Here is a 27508-nt window from a genome sequence, read left to right as displayed (position 1 = left end):
ATCTGTCACTCAGGCAGTACCGTCCAACGTTGTATTTCCTGACGTGGCAGACGAATATAGATACTACTTATATATGGCTAGATATATAGCGCTGGAGTCAGTGATGTTGACAACTGGCGGCCATCTTGCGTCGGAAATAGCACTAGCAGGCCCGACCTTCGCATAAGAAAAAGTATGTTTAGCCACCTAATCGCTGAATTCTTGGAAGTTTTTTCAAACAGCTTGGCTTATAACAAACCGAATTGACGTGGCTATGATTTAAGATGGATTTTTGGCCAATTGTTATTATATAAATAGTTTTAAGGTCAAATTTATTTAGGCAGTAAAACTGCTGCAATTCTGATGTCGATGGCAAACCAGACCGTTTGAAGATTGAAAAAGCTTTTGCCTAATTTTCAACCAAAGTACACGCTCCATTAAGCGCGAATGTCCCCGACGCAAAATGGCCGACAAATAACAACGCCCGTCCAAATTGAATCACAACGTGCATCATAATATATATGATATCTATGGACGGATGCGGATCCGTTTGTGTCTGGTACGTCAGCGTCACGATACAAAGATGGGTCGGATCATTATGTATGTTTAGCAATAAAACAAACAAACAAAACAAAAATTATGTATGTTTAGCCATATATATCAACGCTCCTTGTTTAAGGATGTGGACAACAAGTGCACATTTTGTAAGACTGAACCTGAAAGTGTGACTCATTTATTTTATGGTTGCCACATTAATTAGTTTTGGACTGATCTTGAAAAATATATTTTATGTCAAACCAAACAAAAGATTGAATTAAAAGGAAAAACAATCATTACTGTACTTGAATCTAAAGCTAAAACGATGTATACGATAATAAATCTTTATATATTGCTAGGGAAATATTCATAAAAGCATGGAAAATGAATGAATGAATGAATGAATGAAATCTAAATTTCAAAACGTAAATCCGAACTTTAAATTATTCTTGGTTGAATTTGAATTATATTTCACATCACTTAATATGATACAAAACAATAAATTCAAGTCTACTCTAGAAGCTCATGCAAAATTGTTTAGCTCATAAAATGCATTTTTTTCTTTTCCTAATTTATTATATATATTTTTTATTTTTATATGTCTTTTTGTATGTCTTACAATGTAAAAATGTAGATAAGGTTTTATTCTTTGTGAACTGGTTGTTCTGTATTGTTGTTTGTCATTTGTATGTTCTTTTGTCCAATTACAAAAAAACTGGGGGCTCACATCCAACATACACAAAAACAGTACAAAAATACAAAAAAATATATGCATACAAAATAATATACAGAGGGGTATTTTATGGGCAAAAAAAAAAAAATCAACGCTCCTTGTAATAATTTTATGTAACAGGAAATTTGAATCCCCATTGTATTTGGACCAAAGCTTTACTGGAGTCCGCTTCTATCTTGACAAAATAAAATGCTGTAATGTAAACACACAGATTGTTTATGAGTAAATTTTAATAATATAAATATTGTGCGTTTAAACAATAAAGCCATTGGGAGTAGCAGCTTCAAGATGTGTATATGCTTGCGTGATTATACAGTAGAAGAAATGGCTATTGAAGTAAAAAGAAAGTTGCCCAGGTTTGAAGTACTGTTCAGTGGTTTTATGATTAAAATAATGGCGGACGCCTACTCCCATGGTGTGGTACTGTATCCTAGTCACATAGATGCTCCTTATTGCCTATTGTAGTGAGGAATGTGTTCATGTTGTCCTTGCTGAATTTCAGTCACACATGAGCAGCCTCCTCCTCCTCATCCTTCACCTGGCGGGAAAAAAAAGTTAAAATAAATAAAATAAAAAGCCATTATCAAGCCTTATTTACACTATTCAACACTGTATACAGTATGCTCATAGCCTAGGTGTTGGTATATCTTTGTTATGGATAAAAATAGTCACAGAAATAACTTCAATAAAGTCTGAAAAAACATAATGAACATTGACCAAAGAAAATCATACATTGTTTATTAATTTGTTTTAGATCCTTCCATAGATGTTGAAGAGGATTTAGATCAGGGCTTACAAATAGCCACTTCAAAATGTTTTGCTATTAGCTGCTCTATTTTTTTTTAGTCCTTTGTAATGGCTCATTATCCTGCTGTAAGACCCATGACCTGCAACTGAGACCAAATTTTCTGACACTTGGATGCACATTTCTCTTATGTATCGGCTTTAGATTCGTTGTACCATCACAGATGCAAGATACTAGAGGCGTGCGAAATTTCCGATTCTGAGATTATTCGCGATTCGGCCGTGGAAGATTCGAGAACGATTCACAAAAATCCAAATTCCGATTATTGAATTATACCAGGTAAAGCAGACCTAAAACACAGTCAGCGCAGTCTTTGGGACGCAATGAGGAACGGACCGAGAGTAAATATTGTGTTCGACTCATGCCGCTAGATAAAAAAAACAAAACAATAATACCTGACTGCGGCAGACAGCTGCTTCAAACAACGCCCAGTTGCTAGTTGCTACAAAAATACAGCTATAGTAGATATCACATATATGTAGAACTAGATGCAAAATGACAGACGACGGCCCCGGTAGAACACGTAAAAAGAACTAGATGCAAAATGACAGACTTGCCGTTTAGTAGTTGCCGCGTTGTTAACAGCCGCCATCTTAAAGCAGTAGATTTCTCTAGAAGGCTCTGTTGTAGCGAACCTCATTAACTTTTTATCTAAAATACTCCTAAATCGGCAAAATCTTAACTTGAATCCATCTTTAAATGATGAAACAGTTTTAAAACTTTGACATGTCGAAAGTAGACAGAAGGGAAATTATGGAATAACGGGAGAATTTTAACAACTTTAACGGTTGATTCACATCATTAAATTAATTGAATGTAGTTTAAAGCTGCTGATACCTGAGTATTTTATTTACTGTTTTAAACTGTTAACATGGTACTGAAATATTAGTCAGTATCGGGGGGGGGGGGGGGGGGGACTATTCACTTGTCACACTGTGATGGATTGATTACTTAAAATTCTTAAAACTTGAAGTTGCAAAAGCCTGTCTTCAGCCAATTACTCTTCCATCTTTAACACGAGGAAATTGAATGCATGCAAGTAGAGGAAATTGAATGCATGCAAGTAGAAAATCAAACACTAAAATAATGCGCTTTGGAAAAAAAAAACAGACCTGTTCTACAGATTCAACCTCAGGAACATAAAACTGAAGCATGTTTTGGATTCCATTCTTCAAAGTGACAATAGAGCTGGGACAACTTGTGCAGGATCCCTGTAACTTTAACTTGACCACGCCATCCTCAAAACCATGGTATACAACATCTCCTCCGTCTTCCTGCACTGTAGGTCTGAGGACAATGTGAGAAAAAAATGGTAAAATGCAAAAATAACATGGCTGTTGATACCATAACAGCACTTAATCACAGCAGCTACCTTATTCGGGTATCCAACAGTTCCTTTATCATCGCAACTACTTCATCATCATCATCCGACGGTGCTGCAAAGAGAAAGTAAGTCCTTCAAATAAAATTCACCAATGATGCATAATGTCAGGCATATTCCGTCCAAACTTTACCTGTGTCTGCACTTGGTTTAGCATCTTCATTGACGACAGGGAGCCCAGAAGTGAAAAAGTCCATAATAGCCGCAAAAACATCAGGCTTCATTACTCTCCATTCAATATTTTCATCAGCCTAAAAGAGGACAAAAATGTACAGAATGGATTACATTTTGTTTGTCATTTAACCCAGTCGACATTACCTTGGTTATGGTGATAAAATCAGGTCCCAGGAAGACACTCTTGACACCATCAATCCTAAATAACTGTCTGCAAACAATACAGAACAGAACAATACCTTTTGTTTGGTAATTCTCTTAGTAACAGTAACCCTTCAACAGATACCAGCCCAGTAGTATGTGGTGGAAATTCCATAACAGTGTAACCTGACTCTATTTAACAAATACAATCCTATTTTGATAGCCTGGAGATACTGAATTGCTTACCGGTGTTTAGCAGTCTAAAGAATGATATTACCAACAAAAAAGTTCATATTCATCTAGAACAGTGCGCTGCAAGAGATTATCAAATAAGCTGCTGAAACGATCCATTTGCTGAATTGGTCCAAAAATTATATACCGGTACTACAGAAAATGAATAATTTTACTTTTATCTGTGACAGTAATAAAAAAATGGAACAATTAAACACAATTAGTTATTAATCCCAGTTACCATTCATTGTACCTTTTGAAAATGTTTTACTATGTTTTGATTTTGTAGTACATACATAAATAAAACTCATTATTTATAAGGTTAAATAAACAATCAGAGGTTGACCTGCTTCCCAGATTGTGTTAAATTTGAGCAGTTCCACTGAATGATGTTAAAGCGGGATTATTACCTGTAATTAGAGATGTCCCGATCCGATATTTGGATTGGATTGGACGCCGATATGGGCAAAAAAATGCGCATCGGTATCGGATCGGAACACGGAAAAATTCCGATCCAGACTCCCGATCCATTTTTTTTAAACGTCCGGTCCGGGTTTTCCAGTGCACCGATTTACATAATCCATTCCAGTTTTTGCTTAGGTTTCCCTAAAATCCGGTCCGCATTTTACGGCACACCTTCAACACACTACATTTACATTACCGTCTCACAATTTACCGAGAGACATTATCGGTAAAAATGTCAGCTGTGTGGGATCATTTCACCTTAAAGGACGACAAAGACGAAGAGGCAGAGTGCAACATATGCCACGATAAAGTCAAGCGTAGTGGTAAAGCTGTAAGAAGTTTTGATACAACCAACCTAATCAAGCATTAAATGAAATTCCACCACAGACAATATGAGGAGTATGTTAAGAAAACCGAAGACAAAAAGAAAGGTTCTACGCAACTAACACTGGCAGAAACTTTTGCTATGCGTGACAAACTGGCACTCGACAGTCCCAAAGCCCAGGGAATAACAAAAGTCATTGCCGAAGAATTCATTCTGGATGACGAGCTATTATCTCTCGTGAGTAAAGACGCACCATCCAACACTTAGAACCACGGTACAACATGCCCAGCCGTCATTACATCCTTGAGCGATTCGGCCGTGGAAGATTCGAGAACGATTCGCAAACAGCCAAATTCCGATTATTGAAATATGTCAAGCAAAGTGGAACTAATACACAGCGCAGTCTTCGGGACGCAATGAGAAACTGACCGCATTGCGTCCCGAAAGTAAACATAATGCTTGTCATAGACCCGGGTAATGCCAATGCTCAACTCACGGCTTTAGCTCAACTCATGCCACTGGATAAAAAACACAAGAATACCTGACTGCTGCTGACAGCCGCAACAAACTATGTCAACGTCGTTTTACTGAATAGATATCATATGTATATAGAACTAGATGCAAAACGACAGACTCGACTGCGTTAGCAACATTGAAGTATTTAAAACCAGATGCGTTAGTAAACAGCCGCCATCTTAAAGCAGAAGACTTCCCTAGTAGGCTGTTGTGAACCTTCTAAGCGAACCTAATTTACATTTTATCTAAAATACTCCTAAATCGGCAAAATCTTGACTTGAATCTATCTTCAAAACAGTTTTAAAACTTTCACATGCCGAAAATAGACAGAAAGGAAATTATGGAATAACGGGAGCAATTTGAACAACTTTAACAGTTGATTTGCAAAATGAAATGAATTGAATGTAGTTTAAAGCTGCTGATAAGAAATGGGGACTTGAGTATTTTATTTACTGTTTTAAAATGTTAACTTGATACTGAAATAGTCGTTTATTTAAACCTGAGAGGCTTTTTATACAATTTTTGTAACTAATGCACGAAATATTAAAAGCATCTAATAGCTTGGGGGATTTGGGGGATTTTCCATTGAGGTTGTTGGTGTGTTTTGCTTTTTAAGACAGTTTACAATATTATTTGCACGTTTTACTGACTGACTATGCCATTTCTGTTTGTTATTTATAATGTTTTGTGTTTGTCACACAGGCCAGTTTCTTGTTACCGTTGTGTGTTATTCAAACTCACCTAATTCAGCTGGCTAGTTGTTATCAAGAGTACTAAAACCTTTTTCAACATGAGTCTGACTACTAAGTAAGGAGGCTAAATAACTTTAAACTTTAACACATGCTCAGATAGGTCGGTATCGGCCAGTATTGGTATCGGATCGGAAGTGCAAAACAATATCGGTATCGGTTCGGAAGTGCAAAAACCTGGATCGGGACATCCCTACCTGTAATGTCATTTCTATCTTAAATTGTCTTTATGGAACCATATACCTTGCTAAGGGTGAGGTGTATGCGTCACGGGGACTGGAAAAATCCATAGTTCCTGATTCAAGAACGATACGTCCGGGCAGAAACTTGAGGCTGTTTGGATTTGGTGTGTCCTGTGTCTGTACAAACATGCTCCTCCCTGTGAAAATGCAATTCACAGTTTAAAAAAATATATGTGTGATATAAAAAGCAGCATATACTTAAAAGATTCAGGATACAGACCAGGGACAAAGCAGTGCTGAGGCAATCTGCTCTTCACCACTGTGTTGTGTGAAAGCCAATGAAAACCAGAACTCTGGCATCGACTGCTAGAAATACAAATGGGTAACAGATAAAACTTAAACTTATATGACTGTTCAAAGTCATAAAGTGCTGTGTGTCTGATTAATACCCATTGTAACAGTGATCATACTACGACTGTATGCTGTACGTTAAGGCTGCAACAACTAATAGATTAAAATGATTAATAAATTAGTTGCCAATTAATCTCATAATCGATTTTTGCCGGCAGCTATGAGCAGTCCCATTTGGGTCCTTGTTTGTGTTTAATGTGAGGCTGTGCGCACCATGTGCCAGTGATTAGAGCAAGAGTTCACTGCTATAATCAGGTGTTGCTGAATCAATAATATTACGAAGTGTCGAGAGTTAGATTGCCATACATGAGAGTGTGCTCTGTAATTGGCATTAAATTATACTTATGAACAACTGTTTGATGAAGAAAACTGTTTCATTACAGTCTGCCCCCTCCTTTTTTATTTATTTATTTATTTAAAAAAAAAATTTCTTTAGTTTGTTTTAGGAAAATAAATTAGTCATTGACACATTTTATATCCGCACTTTGCCCACAAGGAAAAAAAAGTCAATCAGCAACACTTTTTTTAAAATGTGAATGAACAGGACTTTTGTCAGATTTGTGTACTGAGATGTTTTAGTTTTATGTACTTAAAATAGTACAATTGTAGACTACAATTAAGTCAGGAGGCTGTAATAAAATATTATTTTTGAAAGAAATTGTCATCCATTTTGCCTTGTTACTTACTACATGCCTAAAACAACTTAATACTAAAATTTTTAAGGTAATTGAAAAAAGTGACATTTTTCTGAGTAATCGATTAATCGTTTAAATAATTGTCCAGTTAATCAATTATAAAAATAATCATTAGTTGCAGCCTTAGTTTACATAAATTTAATTATGTTCTCAATAATGCGATTAAGATTTTTCAGGAGCCATTACAATATTATTTTCCCCCCCTAATTTCTCTGCATGTGTGTTAATTTGCGTACATCTTTTTAACATCTGTATCCATTGTTAAAATGTGAGCAACCCCTTACATCAGGGGTCTGCAAGCCTTGTCCTCGAGAGCCGCTATCCAGATTGTTTTCAAATAATCAGGATCATTATCAGGCTCTGGCAGAGTTTGCTGATGACCGGACTTGCAGACCACTGCTTTACATGAGGCGGAATAAAATCGCCATGTATGATTATGGCGCTGGTATTGCATGGTCAGGGTTTGACAATGCACGCATCTCACCAGACAAGACGATACACTACATAGTTTCATGTTACTTTTAAGAAAACAAAAAATGTATTTCTATGTGTATGTAAATGGAGTTAATGATAGTGAGATAGATATTATGCACACCTAATGATAGGATTCTTTCTCCAAGGCATGCACACAATACCAATAATTGTTGAATTTAATTAAGTTTTTTTCTTTCTTCCAATTTACAAAACATATGTGCATGTCGTAACCGTAACCAAAGTTACCAAAGTCAGATATTACTTGGACATTAAAAAAGCAGCCAAGTCATAACACTCCTACTGCATACACCTCATATCTTCACTGCTTTCCCTGAACTGGATACCTGCATTCTACAAAAACTGACCTGTGAGCAGCACCATGGTGCCAAAGGGCATCCAGACTGCTGAAATAAGCAAAGAAAAAGAAAGAGTAATATTATAACAGGAACTTAATGCAAAATGTAAATTTTGGATAAATTTAACTTGTCAGAGTAGTTGGGAACATATGTTACTTTTTTTTTTTTTTTTTTTTAAATAAGACGAAAAGCCAGTGAACCCCCCCCCCCCCCCACACACACACACACACAAGACAGTAACATCTGTCTTTCTGACAGAAGATTTGGCCAAATTATCAGTGTGTCTCAGCTTAACAGATTCACAGAAATTTAGCAAGAAGACGTGGTAAGGGTTGACTGACATTTTATGACAGCCATTGCAATTGTCATAACATGTGTCAAAAAGGCATATTTGCGGCAATAAATATAAGAACCCCACAACATTTGACCTTCCCAAATCAATTAGAACAGAATAGAAAACCTTTATTGTCATTATACACAGTACAAGATTTTGGGTTAATAAATTTATTAGAAATATATATATATAACATCATCACATGTCCCAATTTAGACTTTTTTTTGTTGAAATTATTCTGATAGTGTTTATCATCGTTTAAATTACATTTGGATTAAAAGTAGTAAGTAAGAGCAAACATTATTCACGGATAAAATGGAACTCAATGTTCACATAACCAAGTCATATCACGTAAAAAACATGTCACCCTTAAAATATCTTAATGGTCGCTTGCATAAAATTCCAACAACTTTTAAGAAACATTGGAGTTAAATTAAATGTTTGGGAACTTACGGACGCAAGAATCTCGCGGATATAGCTAGCATACTGCCGACCTGCCTAGAAGTCGCCATATTTGTTTTGAATAACCGATATAAAGCGGAAGTGATTGGTGAGTTGTTTTTGTGCGCATTTCAAAATTGTCCCCCTATTACTTCCGGGAACTCGTCTTTAGCACAAGTAGTCACTCTACGGAGCGAAGGAATCATATTAAAATGCCGTCTTGCAAGAATTTTAGGAGGAGAAGAGACTCTTCTGATGTTGAGGAGGATGAAACGACTCAAGAAGTCAGGTAAAATACTAAACCAGTTTCAATATTACAAGAGGCATACGAATTTAACGTCTTGCTAGCTAACATAGCTAACTACTAGCACGCGAAGAAGAACGTCGATTTTTTTTTTTTCTTTTTAGAGATGCTTTTATTCTCTTAACGAACAGGAGATGACGACATACAATTCGGGAATAAAAGGAAAGCCATAATAATCTAAGATACATTCGTTATCAAGGAAAGAGTAATTATAAACTGGCCGGCCAGGACAAATGTTCCCGAGAGCCCTACGCAGCTGTGCATCCACCCTAATCAGTAAAACTAAATGCAAAACACTTTCAAAACAAACCAAAACAACGCCCTTCTAATTAAATGAATCCTCGAAGCAGCAACATTTTATTCGAAGCTTTTTTCCTAATCGAATTACTCGAGTTAATCCCTTTGAAATACTAACAGACAGTGCACTTTATTCGTCTTTTTACCCAATCAAATGTTTCTTAATTTTGTTCCGGTTAGATGTAAAGTTGAAGAGGCCAAGGAGCTACAGAGTTTGCGGCGACGACAGAATGGAGTCAGGTAATTTTTCACGTGCATCAATTACGACGGAAGCTACATGCAAATACATAATTTTACTAATTAGTCAACTGTGGTTGTTTTTACATAGTGTGACTGCCTTACTTGTTGGAGAAAAATTGCCTCCAGAGGTGGAGATCGACGTAAGTACTCTTAAGATTATTACGTCAATATAACATGTAAGTACATTTTGTCTACTTGTAGTCGTATTGTTGTGTATTGATAATACCATCCACTCATTTTACAGAATGACCCTTTCAAGCTCAAAACTGGAGGGGTTGTTGACATGAAGAAAGTCAAGGATCGGAATCGTGATATGTAAGTAAAACTAAAAACTTGATTGTATTGTTTTTCATGTTCTACACTTTGGTTCTAATATACAGTATCTTGTTTTTTGTCTTTATAGGACAGAGGATGATACAGACCTTAACCTGGGTACATCCTTTTCAGCTGAGACAAACAGAAGAGATGAAGATGCAGACATGTATGTATTAGTCATATCTAATACACGCTTCTTTTTTTAATGACAATTGCTGAGCATATTACAATTCATGTTAATGTGGATTTATCAATCTGTTTAAAAGGCTTAATATTTTTTTCACCAGTTTATATGCACTGTAAAATTTACTGTATGTGTTCAGACTACGGGTGTGACAAAATATCGAAAAGGTGATATTTTGTATCCCAAAAGGTTATCGATACGCTCCTGCCAAGAATCGAGATATCGTTTTAAAAAGGTGTCAATGTTTAAAAAAAAAAGAAGGAACCAACAAGTTGCTACCAAAATCTTCCACCATAATAGTGTTTCAGTTAACTCTAAGGCTGCCATTGACGGTGCTCAACACCCAATCCATTTAGATTGGGAGCGTTCGTTCATTCAAAACCAGAGCGTTCACAGTCATTTGGTCTGATTTTCGGGGCATTTACAGTAGAGGTTAGATTTTGTGCCCGAACCCGGCCCACATTTTAAGCATTCACGTTCGGGTCAGTTCGGGTCGGGCCGCCATGCCGGACTAATAAATTATTTAAAAAAATAAATAAATAAATAAAAAAAAAATGGAGAGCAGGCTCTCTGTATTGCGCTTCTGCTTGTGCGTGTGCACGAACGCCGTGGCGCCGGCCGCTCTTTATTCTTGTCCTCCCGCTGTACCGTTTGCGCACGGCCGAGGCGCCGCCCTCATTTTCATTTCCTTGTCAGAGAGGCGCGTCCATGTGAGAACAATATCCCACACACTCAGAAATATGTTTAACAAACTTTCCCAGCGTTATTTCGTTGTGTGAATGCTTTGATAATTCTCAAAAAAATATGTAGATTATTTAAACATTAAGAAAACTTGTGTTTTTTTCTGCCAACTCGAAGAAATGAAAATAAATTGCTGCTGCTGCGTTTTTTCCGCGTCACTCAAAAAAAAAAAAAAAAAAAAAAAATCGGGTTTTTCGGGCTCGGACCTGCAAATCTAGTTAAGTGATCGAGCTCGGGCCGGGTCGGGCCTCAATACCAGCGGGCCGTGTCGGGTCGGGCTGGATTTTTTAGGCCCGAACTAGGCTCTAATTTACAGGTCACTTCTGTTCATTTTAGGGCATTTACAGGTCATTTCCTGTTGAGTTTGAGTCACTGCCTATTCATTTGGTTGATTCCCAGGTCACTTCCTGTTCTGTAACTCAAAATAAACAGGACGTGACCCATAAAATACCCCAAAATCTACAGGAAGTAACTGAAAATCAACAGGTAAATGAACTTAAATGCCCCAAAATTACCTCATTGCCTGGCATTGGCTGCCACTGACAGCTATAGACGTTCAATCCATTTGAAGTGGGAGGGATGGCAGCGAATGAACGAATGTTCATTCGCTGCCACCCTCCCAGTTCAAATGGATTGGACGTCTACTCGTGATAAACTCATTCCAATTCAAAGCAAAAGCTTTTTTTTTTCTGTTTTAGTTGTTTGTAGAATATCCTAGAATGATTTCCATACCAATGTATCGATAATCGTTGTATCGCCATATCGTTATCGTGAGCTTTGTATCGCAAATGGTATCGTATCGTGAGGTACAAAGAGGTTCCCACTCCTAGTTCTTTAACATGCTTGATATTTGACTTGATCAGGATGAAATACATCGAGACAGAACTGAGAAGAAAGAAGGGCCTTGTGGAAGCAGAAGAACAAAAAGTCAAAGTGAAAAATGCAGAGGACCACCTGTATGAGCTGCCAGAAAACATCCGCGTTAACTCTGCCAAGAAGACCGAGGAAATGTTGTCCAATCAGATGCTGAGTGGTATCCCTGAAGTTGACCTTGGTATTGAGTACGTAAAATTTCACAATGATTGAAAAGAACGCTTTCCAAAACAACTTCCGAATATTTCATCTATGTTCCAGTGCAAAGATAAAAAACATCATCCAGACAGAAGAAGCCAAAGCTAAGCTGCTTGCAGAACAAAGGAACAAGAAAAAAGATAATGGAACATCGTTTGTGCCTACAAACATTGCTGTCAACTATGTCCAGCATAACCGCTGTATGTTTAACCTTCATTTTACTGTGTAATAATGAAGAACTGTCTCCTCACCATGCTTTCTCCTTCCCACAGTCTATCATGAGGATGCCAACACAGCTCAGAGGCATCATAGACGAGAGAGAGAGGAACCTAAAGCAAGGCCACTGCGTGTAGGGGACACGGAGAAACCTGGACCAGAGAGTAAGTACCCGCCCATCCGGTTTTTTCTTAATGTATCTGAACAACTTTCTCATTTAATCTTTTTCTCCACAGCATCAGAGCCACCAAACTTCCGCAAACGGCCAAATAACGAAAAGGCGACCGATGACTACCATTACGAGAAATTCAAGAAGATGAATCGGCGATATTAAGATGTTGTATTGCTGTTGTATTATATTATATTGTACTGTATTGTATACAGTGTTGTTAATAACGGCGTTACAATATAACGGCGTTACTAACGGCGTTATTTTTTTCAGCAATGAGTAATCTAATTAATTACTTTTCTCATCTTGGCAACGCCGTTACCGTTACTGAGGCGGGAAAGGCGTGCGTTACTATGCGTTACTAAGTTGGTTGAATAAAAAAAGTCTGAGAGAAACGGACTCACGGGGACGAGAGCAGAGCAGCAGTCGGGAAGACGCCGTTGCAACCGCGATGCTAGGTGGCTCTGTAGCCATAGCCGACAAACTACGCCCACATGACACGGTAGATATCATATTATAGAACTAGATGCAAAAACTGACACAGCTGCATTGCCAACATGTTTTAAGGACTACATGCGTTAGTAAACAGCCGCCATCTTAAAGCAGTAGACCTCTCAGGAAGGCCCTGATGTAGAGATCCTTCCTAGCGAACCTAAGTAAAATTTTTTTTTTTTTTTAAATCTAAAATGCTTCTAAATCGGCAAAATCTTAACTTAAATCTATCTTTAAATGATGAAACAGTTTTAAAACTTACACATGTTTAAAGTAGACAGAAGGGAACTAATGCAATAATGGGAGCAATTTTAACAACTTTAACGGTTGATTCACAACTTTAAATGACTTCCACACATAGCAAAGGTTACTAGCTAGTTATCGCAATACCCTTGTGTCTAGTTAAGTGGAGGGTAAAGGGGCTAGGGCCAATTGTCCCCCAAATCCTTTAAACTTCACATTGTGTGACCTGTTTTTTTTTTTTGTTTTGTTTTTTTTTTTGTTTTTTTGTTTTTTTTTTTGAGAAAAAAAAAAATTATCACTAGTTACTTTGCCAAGTAACTAATTACTCTTACATTCAGGTAACTGAGTTACTAACGCAATTACTTTTTGGGAGAAGTAATTTGTAACTGTAATTAATTACTATTTTAAAGTAAAATTAACAACACTGCATATACTGTATATAGATATAACTAGATGCAAAATGACAGACACAGCACTAGATGCATTAGTAAACAGCCGCCATCTTAAAGCAGTAGACCTTTTATTACAGCTCTTTTGTAGAGAACCTTCCTAACGAACCTAAGAAACTTTTTATCTAAAATACTTCTAAATCGGCAAAATCTTGACTTGAATCTATCTTTAAATGATGAAATAGTTTTAAAACTTTCATTTGTCGAAAGTAGAGAGAAGGGAACTAATGCAATAATGGGAGCAATTTTAACAACTTTTAACAGTTGATTCAAGGTGAAGGGTAAATTAGGGTAAAGAATTGGGCTCGGGCCAATTGTACAAAAAAACTTCACATAGTGTGGCCAATGTTTTTTTTTTTTTTTTTGAGGAAAAAAAAAAGTAATTATCACCAATTACTTTGCCAAGTAACTAATTACTCTTACATTCAGGTAATTGAGTTACTAACGCAATTACTTTTTGGGAGAAGTAATTTGTAACTATAATTAATTACTTTTTTTCAGTAAGATTAACAACACTGATTGTATATATTATAGGACATTGTATAGGACAGCTTCCATTCCTTGGTTGGCATTTTTAAATTGAGGCATACTATACAATCCACACTGAACAGTGTTTTATGGAAGGGGAATTCTGTGTACGTACAGTATACTGGACAGGCAGGGATGGGAATTTAACAAATATTAGACACTGAATGGTCATCTATGAAAGCAATGCTAAGTTCCACATTGACTCGATAGAAAGAACAAGTTCAAATGAAGTACAACCACCTGGCATCCTTGGTGTCTTATTAACCGAGAGACTAATAAGCACACCTAAAGAGTACGCATGTTGTTTCCTGGCAAACTTGGAACCTACATGCTGCTGCAACAAGTCTATAATTAATCTGCAGAGACAAAAATGGGCTCTGAGGATCGATGTGTATGCATCCCTAGACTATACCATATTTTATACTGATCTATTCATAAATGAGGAATAGCCATTTTATTGTCCTCACTAAAAAGTACAACAAATCGAGTTAGATCTTCAGCCGGGCGGTCATTTTAATGTTCGTTGTTGTACCCAAAGTAGCACAGCAATGTTTGTGTCAGTGTGGTCCTGTCAATGTAGATATATGCTTTAGCTAATTAGCTCTACCCAAATATTGTTTTTGGGAGAATGTAAAGTTTTTGCAATACAATGTTTTTGTTAGTTTAGCTGTTAGTGTGTGATTTATCTGGAAAATCTGTAATGATGCTTACTTGTAAAAAGGATTCTCCAAAGAAATGGCCATACTCAGGACATCAAATGACAGGCAAAATCTCATGAATACAATAAAAGTATTGACATGGAACTAGGGCTGCAGCTATCAATTATTTTAGTAGTTGATTAATTGATGAACTAGTTTGAATAATCGGATTAGGAACATTTATTCATTCATTTTCCAAGCAGCTTTTTCCTCACGAGGGTTGCGGAGGTGCTGGAGCCTATCCCAGTTAACTCCAGGCAGTAGGCAGGGTACACCCTAAACTGGTTGCCAGCCAATTGCAGGGCACAAGGAGACATACAACCAATCACACACTCATACCTATGGACAATTTAGTCTACCATGCATGTTTTTGGGATGTGGGAGGAAACCGGAGTTCCCGGAGAAAACCCACACAGGCACGGGGCGAACATGCAAACTCCACAAAGGAAGGCCGAAGCCTGGGATAGAACCCTTGATCTCAGAACTGTGAGGCGGACATGCTAACCCCTCAGCCACCGCACCGCTAGATTAGGAACATTAAAAAAAAAAAAAAAAAAAAGGGAAATTAGGAACATAAAAAGTTACAATACCTGAGCTCAGCCTCTGATCTAAGTACAACAAAAGAACTATTGGCTAACTTACATAGCAAAAGTCCGCTAGCTTTAATGCAATAAAATGCCAACTTAAAAAAAATGTTTTCAATAATGATCTTGACAAATGGTTCAAACCCATATTCCCACAAAAAAAAAATGCTAAATATAACTATGTACGAAATTACGAACGCATTAAAAAAACAAGCTCAAACAAAAACTTACCTTATGTTGGTCTTAACAGGGAGCCGCTTGATTCAGGCATGTGAAATGACTTGCATCATACAAAAAAAAGATCGAAGTACTGTGCAAAGAACAATTGGCAAGCTAGCATAGCAAAAGTCTGCTACCTTAAATGCTATAAAATGCTATTAAAAAAAATATATATTTTTTTACAAAGCTCAAATAATTTAAACACACATTCACACCTAAATCTGCTAAATAAACTAAGTTACCGATGCATAAACAATCATATTAGCTCAAACAAAAACTTACCTTATGTTGGTTTTAACAGTGAGCAGCTGGATTCAGCTATGTGAAAGGAGTTATACTCACTGTTGCCACTAGAGGGCAGTGCATCCACCCAAATCAATGAAATGCAAACACTTTCAAAACAAACCATTACGACGCCGTTTTCATTAAACGGATACTCGAAGCAGCAAAATTTAATTCAAATCTTTTTTCTAATCGAATTACTCGTTGCAGCACTACATAGAACCAACTCATGGGTTAATAACTGAGGAACTAAGATGTCAAGAAAAATGGGCATAATGGACATTTTCACAGCCTAGCAAAATCTGGTCCTGTTTTTTAAATCCAGTTTTTATGATGTTGCTGATATTTCTTAAAAAATGGCTGCAATTGACTATCATTGCAGAGGGTGAGAAGGTATCATTTGGATCCTCTTCCTAGCACTTGTAGCTGCTTGATATAAAACTGTTCTGTAAATAATGTAGATACTTCAAGCTCCATTATATTCATTCTTGTTGAATAAAAAACTGAACAATACTCAATGTATTTATTTGCATTGCGCGTAAAAGCAGGATATGTTACAGATTAATACAGTTGGAAATAACAAGTCTGGTCCAGCATCCGAATTTGCACATTTATTGTTTGGGAGATGACATTTGGGTTGAAAAAAAAAAAAAAAAGCTTGCTAAATTTTCATGTTGACCTACTTATTTAACACTGCTATGGTATAGAACCCAAGTAACAAAACAATAGCATTTCTGTTGCATATTCTGAGCATTCCAAGCAAGTAAAATGATGAAGGTCACTGTTTTTCAATGGATGTGACGCCTGTGTGCCCGTTCAGGTGGTTTTGCGTGTTGACCTCTTGTTGCGGTGGTCCCTCCGCATCCTCTTGCTCGCCCTGGCTGGAGTTGCAGCTGCTGCCCGGGGAGGCCCAACTGTCCCGCCGCCGGTACGCCTCACACAAGGGCAGCTCGACACTGTCCCATTGATTGTAGCTTTGAAGTGTGGAAGGCCAGCAGGAGGCAAAGAATCAGCAGCGCAGCAGAGACACAGTCGAGCAGGAGAGGAGCAGACAAGAGCGCCGAGTGAGAACAAGCACATTCATTCGGCCGCGAAAGCTCAGTCACAGACAAGCGTGGAGATTAAGCAACAGGCGCCAGAAAATTGGAATATTGATGAAGATTAAAGCTACTAAAGAACTTGAAGAAAATACTGATCAACACTTGTCAAGATGATTAGGTGAATGGAGGGGAAAGCAGAGCAAATGCAGCAAACGATGCAGGCCCATACCCAGTATGATGCCAAAAAAGAACACATGCACACCGCTCTTATTGCTTTCTTGTGAAAAAAGACAAACTCGTCAAATTTTCCTATTTTATTTTTCAATCATTTTTTTTGTGCACAACTGGCACACATGTTCAACCACATGAGATTGGCATTATGTATTATTAATTTTTACAGTTTGAGTCACACAAGGATATGCCAATATTAAGGGGGAAAACAACATTCAGAAAAAATGCCTCTCCGAAAAGGCACTTTAGATTTTCACCTTGAGAGAACAGCCTTCTGTTGCCTCGACAGTCTAATCTTCAACAATATTGACTTATTAGTGATTTAGGGAATATAATTTTAATAACCTAACAAGGTTACTGCTTGATACGACAAAAAGCTTAAATTGCCATCTTCCTACTTTGTAGAAATTTGGAGTTCGCGGATGGTCTCTGTCACCATTAACGGCGATAAGTGAAAGATAAATTTAGATCTTTAATTGAACTAATGAGAAATTATGCAAGTGTTGTTGAGTGTTTTCATTAGCATTTTTAAAAGTCATTTAAAGCCAGCTCTTGCTAGGTGCACCTAAAAAAGCATCCAGTAAGAGCACCTTCATAGCCTTTTCCTTAAAGGGAACCTCAGACTTAAAGACTCTAATAAGCCACAATTGTTCTCTTTTACTAAAATATGTTATCAGAAACACATAAAATATTGCCATTGGTTTTAAAACCTTGAATATTTAGTACATATTTTGACCTACGGAGGGCGCCGTGTTTTATGCGCGCAATGGACGCTCGGGGTGATGACGTAGTTTGTCACTGTCACTAGACGAACACTATCGGGTTACGGCAATTCCTTCTATGCGGCGAGGCGTCCAACACATGCGCACATTGGTTAAAAGCGGCGACTACCTACGATTTGTGTTTTTATTGAATCTTTTATTACGTTTTCATTGCCTCAAAATACTGTTTGCATGTGTTTCCCTCTCATACTTTTAAGCATTGTGTTTTCTTGTGGTAGCTTTAAAGCAGATTGTTGATCTGTTGACCACATTAGTCACGTAGCGTATTTAAAACCACCCTTATTGGATATTACTACGTCTTAAGTATTTTCTTAAGACATCTTTAGTATGTTATGTCTGTATGCATCGAAAAAAAAAAACTAGCTGAAAGCACATGGTACCACTTTTTTTTTTTTTTTTTTAAATGATTGTTTCGATCATACTCTTGTCTCTTGTGAAGCGTCTTTGTGTGGCTTTAAAAGCGCTCTGGAAATAAAATATATTATTATTATTACTACTACTTTGGGTGTCAAATTCGCCTCTTGAAGGATATTTCGTCAGTGTAGCACATTTTTTCCCCCTACTCTCGTCTTGTCTCATCCCTGTCTTTCCTGTTCATTTTGCTTTTGCTGCTCGTTATGTGAAATATCAACAGTGCTGTCATGCTCATTAATGATCCTCTCAGGTTCAAATTGAAAGGGTTGAACAGATGACATGTTGATGTCGCTAGACTCATACTCTGAAGCCCGGCACTGTAACCATGTGATGTCACTGCCCTGCGACGTCAACAACAATGGCGACCTACCAGTTAAAACTAATTTTACAAATTGTATAAAAACGAAAACATCAAGAGGGGTTTCAATCTCAAATTATTTTAACTCATAATAACGTTTATCTTTTAAGAATTACAAGTCTTTCTATCCGTGGATCCCTTTTAACAGAAAAAAATGCAGTATTACGTATTTAAAAAGCCTTTTGAACATCAACTACACATTCATACACAAATAAAATCTTTATATTTTCGAGGTATTTATGAACCTACATTCAGAAGGCTAAAGTCAAATTCTTCTGGTCTCTTATTCCAGTAACTCCCAACGGTGCCATGCCACATTTATTATTAAAAAATAATCACATACTGTATGTCGTGCTACACAGGATCTACAGCAATATTACTTTTTGCCACATTTAATTTTATTCTCAATGAAAAATATTAATAGTTTCCAATAGGGTTGTTCCGATCATGTTTTTTTGCTCCCAATCCGATCCCGATCATTTTAGTTTGAGTATCTGCCGATCCCGATATTTCCCGATCCGATTGCTTTTTTTCCCCCTCCCGATTCAATTCCAATCATTCCCGATAATTTTTCCGGATCATATACATTTTGGCAATGCATTAAGAAAAAAATGAATAAAACGAATATATACATTCAACATACAGTACATAAGTACTGTATTTATTTATTATGACAATAAATCCTCAAGATGGCATTTACATTATTAACATTCTTTCTGTGAGAGGGATCCACGGATAGAAAGACTTGTAATTCTTAAAGGATAAATGTGACTTTGTATATTGTGACTAAATATTGCCATCTAGTGTATTTGTTGAGCTTTCAGTAAATGATACTGTAGCCATTTAACTGTTCTGCCCAAATGCATGATGGGAAGTGCAACCATGACTGTGCGTAGTGGCACCAATTGATATATCTTCTCTGCGTTGGGAAATAACATCGGGTGTTAAGAAAAAGATAAACTGCTACCTTGCTTCACCACATTGCTTCCCACGATATTTCTAATTGTTGAGAGAGGGATTGTAAGGCTTTAGCCAATTAAAAATAGGCTCCAACGACTGCCAAAATTCACTCTACTCATTTTACGCTGCCTTTTAGCTCTATATACAGTGCCTTGTAAAAGTATTCGGCCCCCTTGAATCTTGCAACCTTTCGCCACATTTCAGGCTTCAAACATAAAGATATGAAATTTAATTTTTTTGTCAAGAATCAACAACAAGTGGGACACAATCGTGAAGTGGAACAACATTTATTGGATAATTTAAACTTTTTTAACAAATAAAAAACTGAAAAGTGGGGCGTGCAATATTATTCGGCCCCTTTACTTTCAGTGCAGCAAACTCACTCCAGAAGTTCAGTGAGGATCTCTGAATGATCCAATGTTGTCCTAAATGACCGATGATGATAAATAGAATCCACCTGTGTGTAATCAAGTCTCCGTATAAATGCACCTGCTCTGTGATAGTCTCAGGGTTCTGTTTAAAGTGCAGAGAGCATTATGAAAACCAAGGAACACACCAGGCAGGTCCGAGACACTGTTGTGAAGAAGTTTAAAGCCGGATTTGGATACAAAAAGATTTCCCAAGCTTTAAACATCTCAAGGAGCACTGTGCAAGCCATCATATTGAAATGGAAGGAGCATCAGACCACTGCAAATCTACCAAGACCCGGCCGTCCTTCCAAACTTTCTTCTCAAACAAGGAGAAAACTGATCAGAGATGCAGCCAATAGGCCCATGATCACTCTGGATGAACTGCAGAGATCTACAGCTGAGGTGGGAGAGTCTGTCCATAGGACAACAATCAGTCGTACACTGCACAAATCTGGCCTTTATGGAAGAGTGGCAAGAAGAAAGCCATTTCTCAAAGATATCCATAAAAAGTCTCGTTTAAAGTTTGCCACAAGCCACCTGGGAGACACACCAAACATGTGGAAGAAGGTGCTCTGGTCAGATGAAACCAAAATTGAACTTTTTGGCCACAATGCAAAACGATATGTTTGGCGTAAAAGCAATACAGCTCATCACCCTGAACGCACCATCCCCACTGTCAAACATGGTGGTGGCAGCATCATGGTTTGGGCCTGCTTTTCTTCAGCAGGGACAGGGAAGATGGTTAAAATTGACGGGAAGATGGATGCAGCCAAATACAGGAACATTCTGGAAGAAAACCTGTTGGTATCTGCACAAGACCTGAGACTGGGACGGAGATTTATCTTCCAACAGGACAATGATCCAAAACATAAAGCCAAATCTACAATGGAATGGTTCAAAAATAAACGTATCCAGGTGTTAGAATGGCCAAGTCAAAGTCCAGACCTGAATCCAATGGAGAATCTGTGGAAAGAGCTGAAGACTGCTGTTCACAAACACTCTCCATCCAACCTCACTGAGCTCGAGCTGTTTTGCAAGGAAGAATGGGCAAGAATGTCAGTCTCTCGATGTGCAAAACTGATAGAAACATACCCCAAGCGACTTGCAGCTGTAATTGGAGCAAAAGGTGGCCCTACAAAGTATTAACGCAAGGGGGCCGAATAATATTGCACCCCCCACTTTTCAGTTTTTTATTTGTTAAAAAAGTTTAAATTATCCAATAAATGTTGTTCCACTTCACGATTGTGTCCCACTTGTTGTTGATTCTTGACAAAAAATTTAAATTTTTATCTTTATGTTTGAAGCCTGAAATGTGGCGAAAGGTTGCAAGGTTCAAGGGGGCTGAATACTTTTGCAAGGCACTGTATATAGGTAAAACGGCGCAATTATAGATTGAATGCGACAATGCGTGAGTAGGTCGTGCAGCGCATGCGTTAATTGCGTTAAATGTTTTGACGTGATTAATTTTTAAAAAATTAATTACCGCCGTTAACGCCATAAATTTGATAGCCCTACTTTAAGCCAAAACTAAAGACTCTGGATGAGAGTGTAAGACATTTTGTCTGTAACGTTAAATACAATTAGAAAACGATTTAATTAAATACATATATATATATATATATATATATATATTAAAAAAAGGCATGTCCGATATTTTTTTTCCGATTCCGATACTTTGAAAATGACGTGCCGATCGATCGGGACATCTTTAATTTCCAATGAGGTAGTCAGTATTTCTATACTATTAGTCAGAATTTTGTTTGGTGTTGTGGCTTGATACTTTTCTCTTGTAAAATTGTTGTTGGCAGAAAGCAAATATTGTGACATTGAGTATATGCTTTAAATCATCTGTTATCACCTTGCTGAAATTCTTAAAGCGCAACAATTCTTATTTTAAACCACAGTAAAATGTAAGGCACTAGATTAATCAAGGAAGGCGACTATACATATAAATATACAGAGTGCATATCCAACCACTCACACATAACTACTGCATGATGATAATGATGATGGCTTCTGGGGCTTAGCGACAAAGGGTGAGGGGTGGGAGTGAACTACAGTGATGAATATGAGTCTATTTGTACCTGGAGGAGTAATATTCTTCCTCAAGTTCGTACAGGTCAATGGCGATCTCATCACGTAGGGAAGTCAGCTTCTTGTCGCATTCCTCCTGCAGCGAACGCAGTTGCTGGTTCTGCAGGCTGATGGCGTCGTTCACCGAAGGGAAGTCGTTCAGGATCAGGAACTGCTTCAAATCCGACACCAGCTTCATCAACGACTCGCCAGCGCGAACCTGATGGCCCCCCACACACGTTTTAGCAGTTATCACATCTGCCTGACTGTTTCTGATTCATCTCTGCTCTGATTAAAATTAATTCTTCATTTGGCTATCACTGCTCCCTTGGGGGAGACAGTCAACCTCTGCTGCTACATGCTGTCGAAACAGTTGCTGTCCAACATGCCTCCTAGCATGCATTGCAGCGCTACAGATGTAAATAACAATCAAAATTCATGTTCTGTTTCTTCAGTTACTGTTCCAGTTGTTTCATTAATTGTTAGTTATGGTATTTGGTAACACTTTATTTGACAGTGGTGCTATAAGACTTATTAGACAATCATAATTATGATATGACACCGTCATGAGCATTAATGAATGCTTATAACAAATGTCATTTCCGGCAATTTTATGTTTCAATGGACGTAAAAGATCCAAACTGGACATAAATTGAGTTAGTGACATAATTTGCCGGATGACACTTCATGACATTCGTCATAAGCATTTAGTAATGCCCGTGATAGTGTCATGTCATAACTATGACGTACTTATGACAGTTTTATGACACTGCGGTCAAATAGAGTGTTACCTATTAACCCAAATAAATCAACAAATAAGCCGCACTGGACTATAAACCGCAGGATTCAAAATAGTCCGAAAATTACGGGAAGTCAATGTCAGCACAGGCCACGGATTAGGCGCTGTAGTAGTTAGTAAAATATGGAAATTGAATTAAAAACACCAATTAATGGCAAACGACCGTCCAGTCCATTTAGATTGGGAGGGACCCCTTCCAGTCTAAATGAATTGGACATTTATCGATATTTTTAGGTTACATTTTACATTCACTCAGAGAGACTTTGAACCCATTCAGTTATAAATATACAGTGATCCCTCGCTACTTTGCGCTTCAAACTTCGCACCCTCAGTCCATTGTGGATTTTTTTCAATTAAAATAAATACATATGAGCTGTCCTGACCCGATCACATAGTCTCACTCTCCCTCCTGCTGCTTTTCTTGGTCAGGCAGTGAACTGGAGCTGCTTATTAAAGTTAACGATGATTGATAGACGTTAAGGTTGGAAGGTGGAAATCGAAATCTCAAAGCGCAGCGTGTGTCAATCATCATGTAGCTCGTTAAATAGTTACTGTGGCAACTCATTGTGTGTAAGTGAGCAGCATGAGCGGATATGAGTGGACTCACTCAATGAAATTTAATAAAGACAAGCATTTTTCTACGTTATTTTTGTTTAAAAACAACTCAGTGGGACTGTAACATGTTTAAAACTTACATTTGGAAGTTCTTAAAAACCAATTATTAACCCCTTCAGAGCTAAGCATGCTGCTGAAAGACATGAAGTGTTCGCGTCTCGAAACCAATAGATACATTGAATTTAATTGCTATTGCCAATTTTGGGAGATGATTGGATGAAACATTATTTACCGAAATCGAATCAAGAGGTTTGGCACGCCCTCTTTGAAAATGGCTGACCAAATGCAAAATGCAAAAAGGATAACGTTAAGTGCTCGTTTCTCATTAAAAACACATTAACAGTAAAAATATCCAATAAAAGCATGAAATATCCCCGACCAAAAAAATGCACCTTGTTCAGTGTTTGAGTAGAATAAAAATTTGTGCAGATTTTATTTTTTTGCCCAGCATAAAAAATGCGGGTTAGGGTTTAATATTATATATATATATACTAGGCCTGTCGCGATAACACATTTTAGTGTGCGATTATTATTCTCATAAATTATTGCGATATGCGATATTATTGCGCCCCCACCTTTTTTTTTTTTTAACCAATTTACAATAACACAGTGAGAATACAGGATATATTAATAGATCAAGTACACCCATTTAAACGCGATAAATATTTACTCTTAAATTCAAAAATACTTTTTAAGAAATCACAACTAAAAACAATAGACCATGCCTCTTAAGTAAAAAACAACAAGATTGATTTTTTAAAATTGCACTTAATAACTTAAGCATTTAGGCAAATGAAAACTTTTCCCGTCATAGCTTCTGCAATGTTGTTCCATAGGGATGCGACGATGCAGTTAAGTCATGGTTCGGTACGATTTTTGATATGGGGGACACGAGTTTCGATCCGATTCAATACATTTAATGCTCTGTAAAAATAAAAAAAATAAAAATAAATTTTAAAAAAATTCTTTTTTTTTTTTGCTAACGAGCAAATTGCCATCATATAAACATGCATTTTAGTGCATAATATTTATGTGCTTATTTCTTACTGATCTGAGAATATTTTGTATAAAAGTGCTGAGAACAATCTTTACTGTTTGTAAAGTGAGGCAGGGCACACTGTTGATTGCTACAGCTCTCTTAGCAGCTAGGTTTACTACATGAGCAAGACATCCTATTTGTGGTCCGAATCCATCTGTGTCACGTACTGAATTAACAATATTTGCAACATTATCTATAGTCACTGGTATGGATTAATTTGGCCTTCTTAACTTCCATTCAGTCATGACCGTTTAGAATTCATCGATGTAGTATATGGACTATGTGTCCCATAATCACTCTGGGCTCACGTAGCCAATGGCATGGGACGTAGCACATCTAGTTTGCCATTTCATGATATCTAGTGTGTGCGCGCATTAAAAAAGTTAGCAAGCGCCGCTGAGCAGACGTGACAATGACGTGACAACATGACAATTGACTTTCATAAACAGGACGAGTTTGAAGCAGCTGTTCGTTGTCAAAGCGAGGTTGTTCGTAGCAGCTAAGTCGGTAACAATGTTTTGGCGGACTTCGTTCTAAATATCCGGCGTTGTGCCGAAAAATAGCCGCCCCGCGTGAAATGTCACTCCTGACGGGAGCGCCCACACGTAAACAACACCGGCGCGCCATAGATGGTCCACAGCCACTCCGGAGCACTGACGCGGCCGGTATACGTTGAAAAATAGGATATAATGGGAACGATTGGCTCCGGCGCTAGTTTTTGCCGGACCTGGAACGAAGATGCATTTTGCAGAGATGGTAACGAGGAATCCGAACTTTTAACAGCACGTCTGCACGCACGTGCGGCGATAAATCGCAGCGGAAAAATTACCGCCTTCATTTTATCGCGCGATAAATGGAATTATTGCATATTGCGACAGGCTTAATATATACAGTACACGCATAAAAGGTTTTTATGTTTGTTTGTTTTTTTTTTAAATCATACTTTGGGGAAATAAAAGTGAAAAACATGTCTTATATGTACCCCTTTCCAATCTCAATAAATAAATTGAATACACAAAAAAATAAATTATATATATGTATAAATTACTTCGCGGTTTTTCACTTATCGCGGTGGGTTCTTTTACCCATTAACCGCGAAAAACGAGGGATCACTGTATTCGATTTGGCCCGTTTCATTTTTGTTTGAACTTACAATATTAGCCGCTCGTACATGCATCTCATAATGGTCTTGCTCAGCTTGAGTTGCTCGAGAAACCTGCGTCTCGTCTTCTATCTAATAGGGAAAACAATAACAACATGGACATATTTTCTCTATGCACCTCTTGTAATATCTCATAGTAGTTGGGTCTCACTTCAAACTGGGCTAAAAACAAGAAAAGCGGACCTTCACACACAGTTACCTTGGCAGTTTTGATGATTTCTGTGAAGTTGTCCAGAATCGACCGGATGTCATCTTTCAGCCTCTTGTTATAGTTCTGCAGCAGAGTTTCTTTGCTTTGTGGAAGAGCTCTCTGTGTCGCCATTGTACTCACCAAAGCTAATCCGCGCTTTACCTACATATAGTATTCCCACCCATGTAAACGTATTCATTCACTGATGCGGAAAATAATATACCAAATGCGGTCATGCTGTAAAATAAAAGTCCTTAGTAGGAGTCCAAATCATGGTTTCATTAGGTTATTGAGTGTTTTGGGACGACGATGAAGCTAACTTCATAGCACGCAGCTCCACGGTCGCGTTCCCCGTGTATTTAAGCCTGCAGATGCGCTAAACTGCCTGTGGGTGGCAATGTTTTGCAGGCAATAGTATGGAGATAGATTTGTGTCTTTATTATTCAATCAAAAAAAAAGTTGCTTCAATAAAAAAAAAAAAGTTGCTTTAATCAAAATATTTATTTTCAATCAAAGAAGACGTCACTTCAATTAAAAAAAAAAAAAAAAGTGTTTAAAAGCAAAAATAAATTTGAAACTCAAAAAATGTATTTGGAACCTATTTTTCTTTGATTGAAAAATTCTTTTTTGATTTAAGTCAAGTTTTTTTTATTGAAACAACTTTTTTTGATTGACGTAATGTGGTTTTGCGTTTGGACCGCATTTAGGCTAGGACATATGTGTCTTATTATTCAATAAAAAAAAAAAAAGTTGCTTCAACCAAAAAAATGTATATATTCAAATGAAAAATCACTTTAATCAAAAAATTTTAAAAATTCAATCGTAAAAAAAAATTTTGAATGTGAAAAATTATTTGAGACTCAGTAATTCGCATTTGAACATTCATTGAAACTTTTCTTTGAATGAAGCGATCCTTTTTGTGTTTGAGCCATATTATGGGTAGGACATTTGTGTCTAAATCATTCAATCCCAATAAAAGTAAAAAAAAAAAAAAAAAACTTTTTAATCAAAGAAAAAAATTACTTGCAAAAATAATGTTTCTTTTGAAATTTTTTTTTTTTTTGATTTTTTTTTTTAATTGAAGTATCACTTTTTTGAAAAGCAAAAAGTTTAAAATTACAAAAAAAAATTTTTTAGTGGAAAAAGTTTTGGACACACTCTTTTTTTTTAAGTGGAAAAAGTTTTGAAGGCACTTTTTTTCGATTGAATCATTTTGACACAAAGATGCAACTACAACGCTACTTCCGGCATGTTTGAGTGGCAGGTGACTACGCCAATGGCATTAAAGCATGAAGCAAGAAAAATGGCCACCAGGGCTCCATCCAGCCATCGGACTCTGCGAGTCTAAGCCAGGGTTAAATAAATCCGGACCTCGGTGCCACTTTTCCTGTCGTGTTTTCCACGTCTCTCTCCCCTAACACACCTGAATCAAATGATTATGTCATCAGCAACCTCTCCAGAAGCCTGATAATGA

General features: G+C 37.3%; 3 protein-coding genes across 6 annotated transcripts; 1 reads left to right on the top strand and 2 right to left on the bottom strand.

Moving 5' to 3' along the window:
• Nucleotides 1-1459: 1459 nt before the first annotated feature.
• nfu1 (NFU1 iron-sulfur cluster scaffold homolog (S. cerevisiae)) lies at nt 1460-9055 on the bottom strand. 3 transcript variants are annotated; one of them, XM_057831516.1, is made up of 9 exons: nt 8942-9055; nt 8164-8202; nt 6499-6584; nt 6280-6415; nt 3754-3820; nt 3569-3686; nt 3427-3490; nt 3167-3341; nt 1460-1787 (listed from the first exon to the last, which is right to left on the bottom strand). In XM_057831516.1, exons 1-9 carry the CDS (start codon nt 8998-9000, stop codon nt 1752-1754), a joined length of 780 nt encoding a protein of 259 aa, XP_057687499.1. In that variant the 5' UTR covers nt 9001-9055; the 3' UTR covers nt 1460-1751. The 3 variants fall into 3 exon arrangements, with proteins under 3 accessions (XP_057687499.1, XP_057687500.1, XP_057687501.1); XM_057831517.1 differs by having other exon boundaries at nt 6499-6581; nt 8942-9014; XM_057831518.1 differs by lacking the exon at nt 8164-8202 and having other exon boundaries at nt 8942-9005.
• Nucleotides 9056-9064: 9 nt separating this feature from the next.
• On the top strand, nt 9065-16334 carry c3h9orf78 (chromosome 3 C9orf78 homolog). The gene is made up of 9 exons (XM_057831515.1): nt 9065-9218; nt 9711-9770; nt 9859-9910; nt 10015-10085; nt 10174-10251; nt 11874-12071; nt 12145-12281; nt 12354-12461; nt 12534-16334. Exons 1-9 carry the CDS (start codon nt 9142-9144, stop codon nt 12629-12631), a joined length of 879 nt encoding a protein of 292 aa, XP_057687498.1. The 5' UTR covers nt 9065-9141; the 3' UTR covers nt 12632-16334.
• Nucleotides 16335-16552: 218 nt separating this feature from the next.
• med22 (mediator complex subunit 22) lies at nt 16553-26419 on the bottom strand. Of its 2 annotated transcripts, XM_057831520.1 has the most exons (4): nt 26044-26418; nt 25836-25916; nt 22241-22449; nt 16553-16935 (listed from the first exon to the last, which is right to left on the bottom strand). In XM_057831520.1, exons 1-4 carry the CDS (start codon nt 26164-26166, stop codon nt 16740-16742), a joined length of 609 nt encoding a protein of 202 aa, XP_057687503.1. In that variant the 5' UTR covers nt 26167-26418; the 3' UTR covers nt 16553-16739. The 2 variants fall into 2 exon arrangements, with proteins under 2 accessions (XP_057687503.1, XP_057687504.1); XM_057831521.1 differs by lacking the exon at nt 16553-16935 and having other exon boundaries at nt 21476-22449; nt 26044-26419.
• Nucleotides 26420-27508: the final 1089 nt, after the last annotated feature.

Source organism: Corythoichthys intestinalis, chromosome 3 (genome assembly GCF_030265065.1).
Source record: "Corythoichthys intestinalis isolate RoL2023-P3 chromosome 3, ASM3026506v1, whole genome shotgun sequence".
NCBI classification, from domain to species: Eukaryota; Metazoa; Chordata; class Actinopteri; order Syngnathiformes; family Syngnathidae; genus Corythoichthys; species Corythoichthys intestinalis.
This window is presented reverse-complemented; position numbering and strand designations above follow the sequence as displayed.

What these genes read in the sequence shown, in the direction of transcription:
- nfu1 (XM_057831516.1), bottom strand. Translation starts at nt 9,000, where the DNA reads ATGGCGACTTCTAGGCAGGTCGGCAGTATGCTAGCTATATCCGCGAGA. An exon ending in TCAGCACTGCTTTGTCCCTG is followed by an intron (nt 6,416 to 6,498) that starts GTCTGTATCCTG and finishes GCATTTTCACAG; the next exon opens with GGAGGAGCATGTTTGTACAG. An exon ending in AGGTTGAATCTGTAGAACAG is followed by an intron (nt 1,788 to 3,166) that starts GTCTGTTTTTTT and finishes TTTTCCCGCCAG; the next exon opens with GTGAAGGATGAGGAGGAGGA.
- c3h9orf78 (XM_057831515.1), top strand. Translation starts at nt 9,142, where the DNA reads ATGCCGTCTTGCAAGAATTTTAGGAGGAGAAGAGACTCTTCTGATGTT. An exon ending in CGACGACAGAATGGAGTCAG is followed by an intron (nt 9,771 to 9,858) that starts GTAATTTTTCAC and finishes GTTTTTACATAG; the next exon opens with TGTGACTGCCTTACTTGTTG. An exon ending in GGAGAAACCTGGACCAGAGA is followed by an intron (nt 12,462 to 12,533) that starts GTAAGTACCCGC and finishes TTTTCTCCACAG; the next exon opens with CATCAGAGCCACCAAACTTC.
- med22 (XM_057831520.1), bottom strand. Translation starts at nt 26,166, where the DNA reads ATGGCGACACAGAGAGCTCTTCCACAAAGCAAAGAAACTCTGCTGCAG. An exon ending in AAATCATCAAAACTGCCAAG is followed by an intron (nt 25,917 to 26,043) that starts GTAACTGTGTGT and finishes TTTCCCTATTAG; the next exon opens with ATAGAAGACGAGACGCAGGT. An exon ending in GAAGAATATTACTCCTCCAG is followed by an intron (nt 16,936 to 22,240) that starts GTACAAATAGAC and finishes CACACTTCAAAG; the next exon opens with CTACAATCAATGGGACAGTG.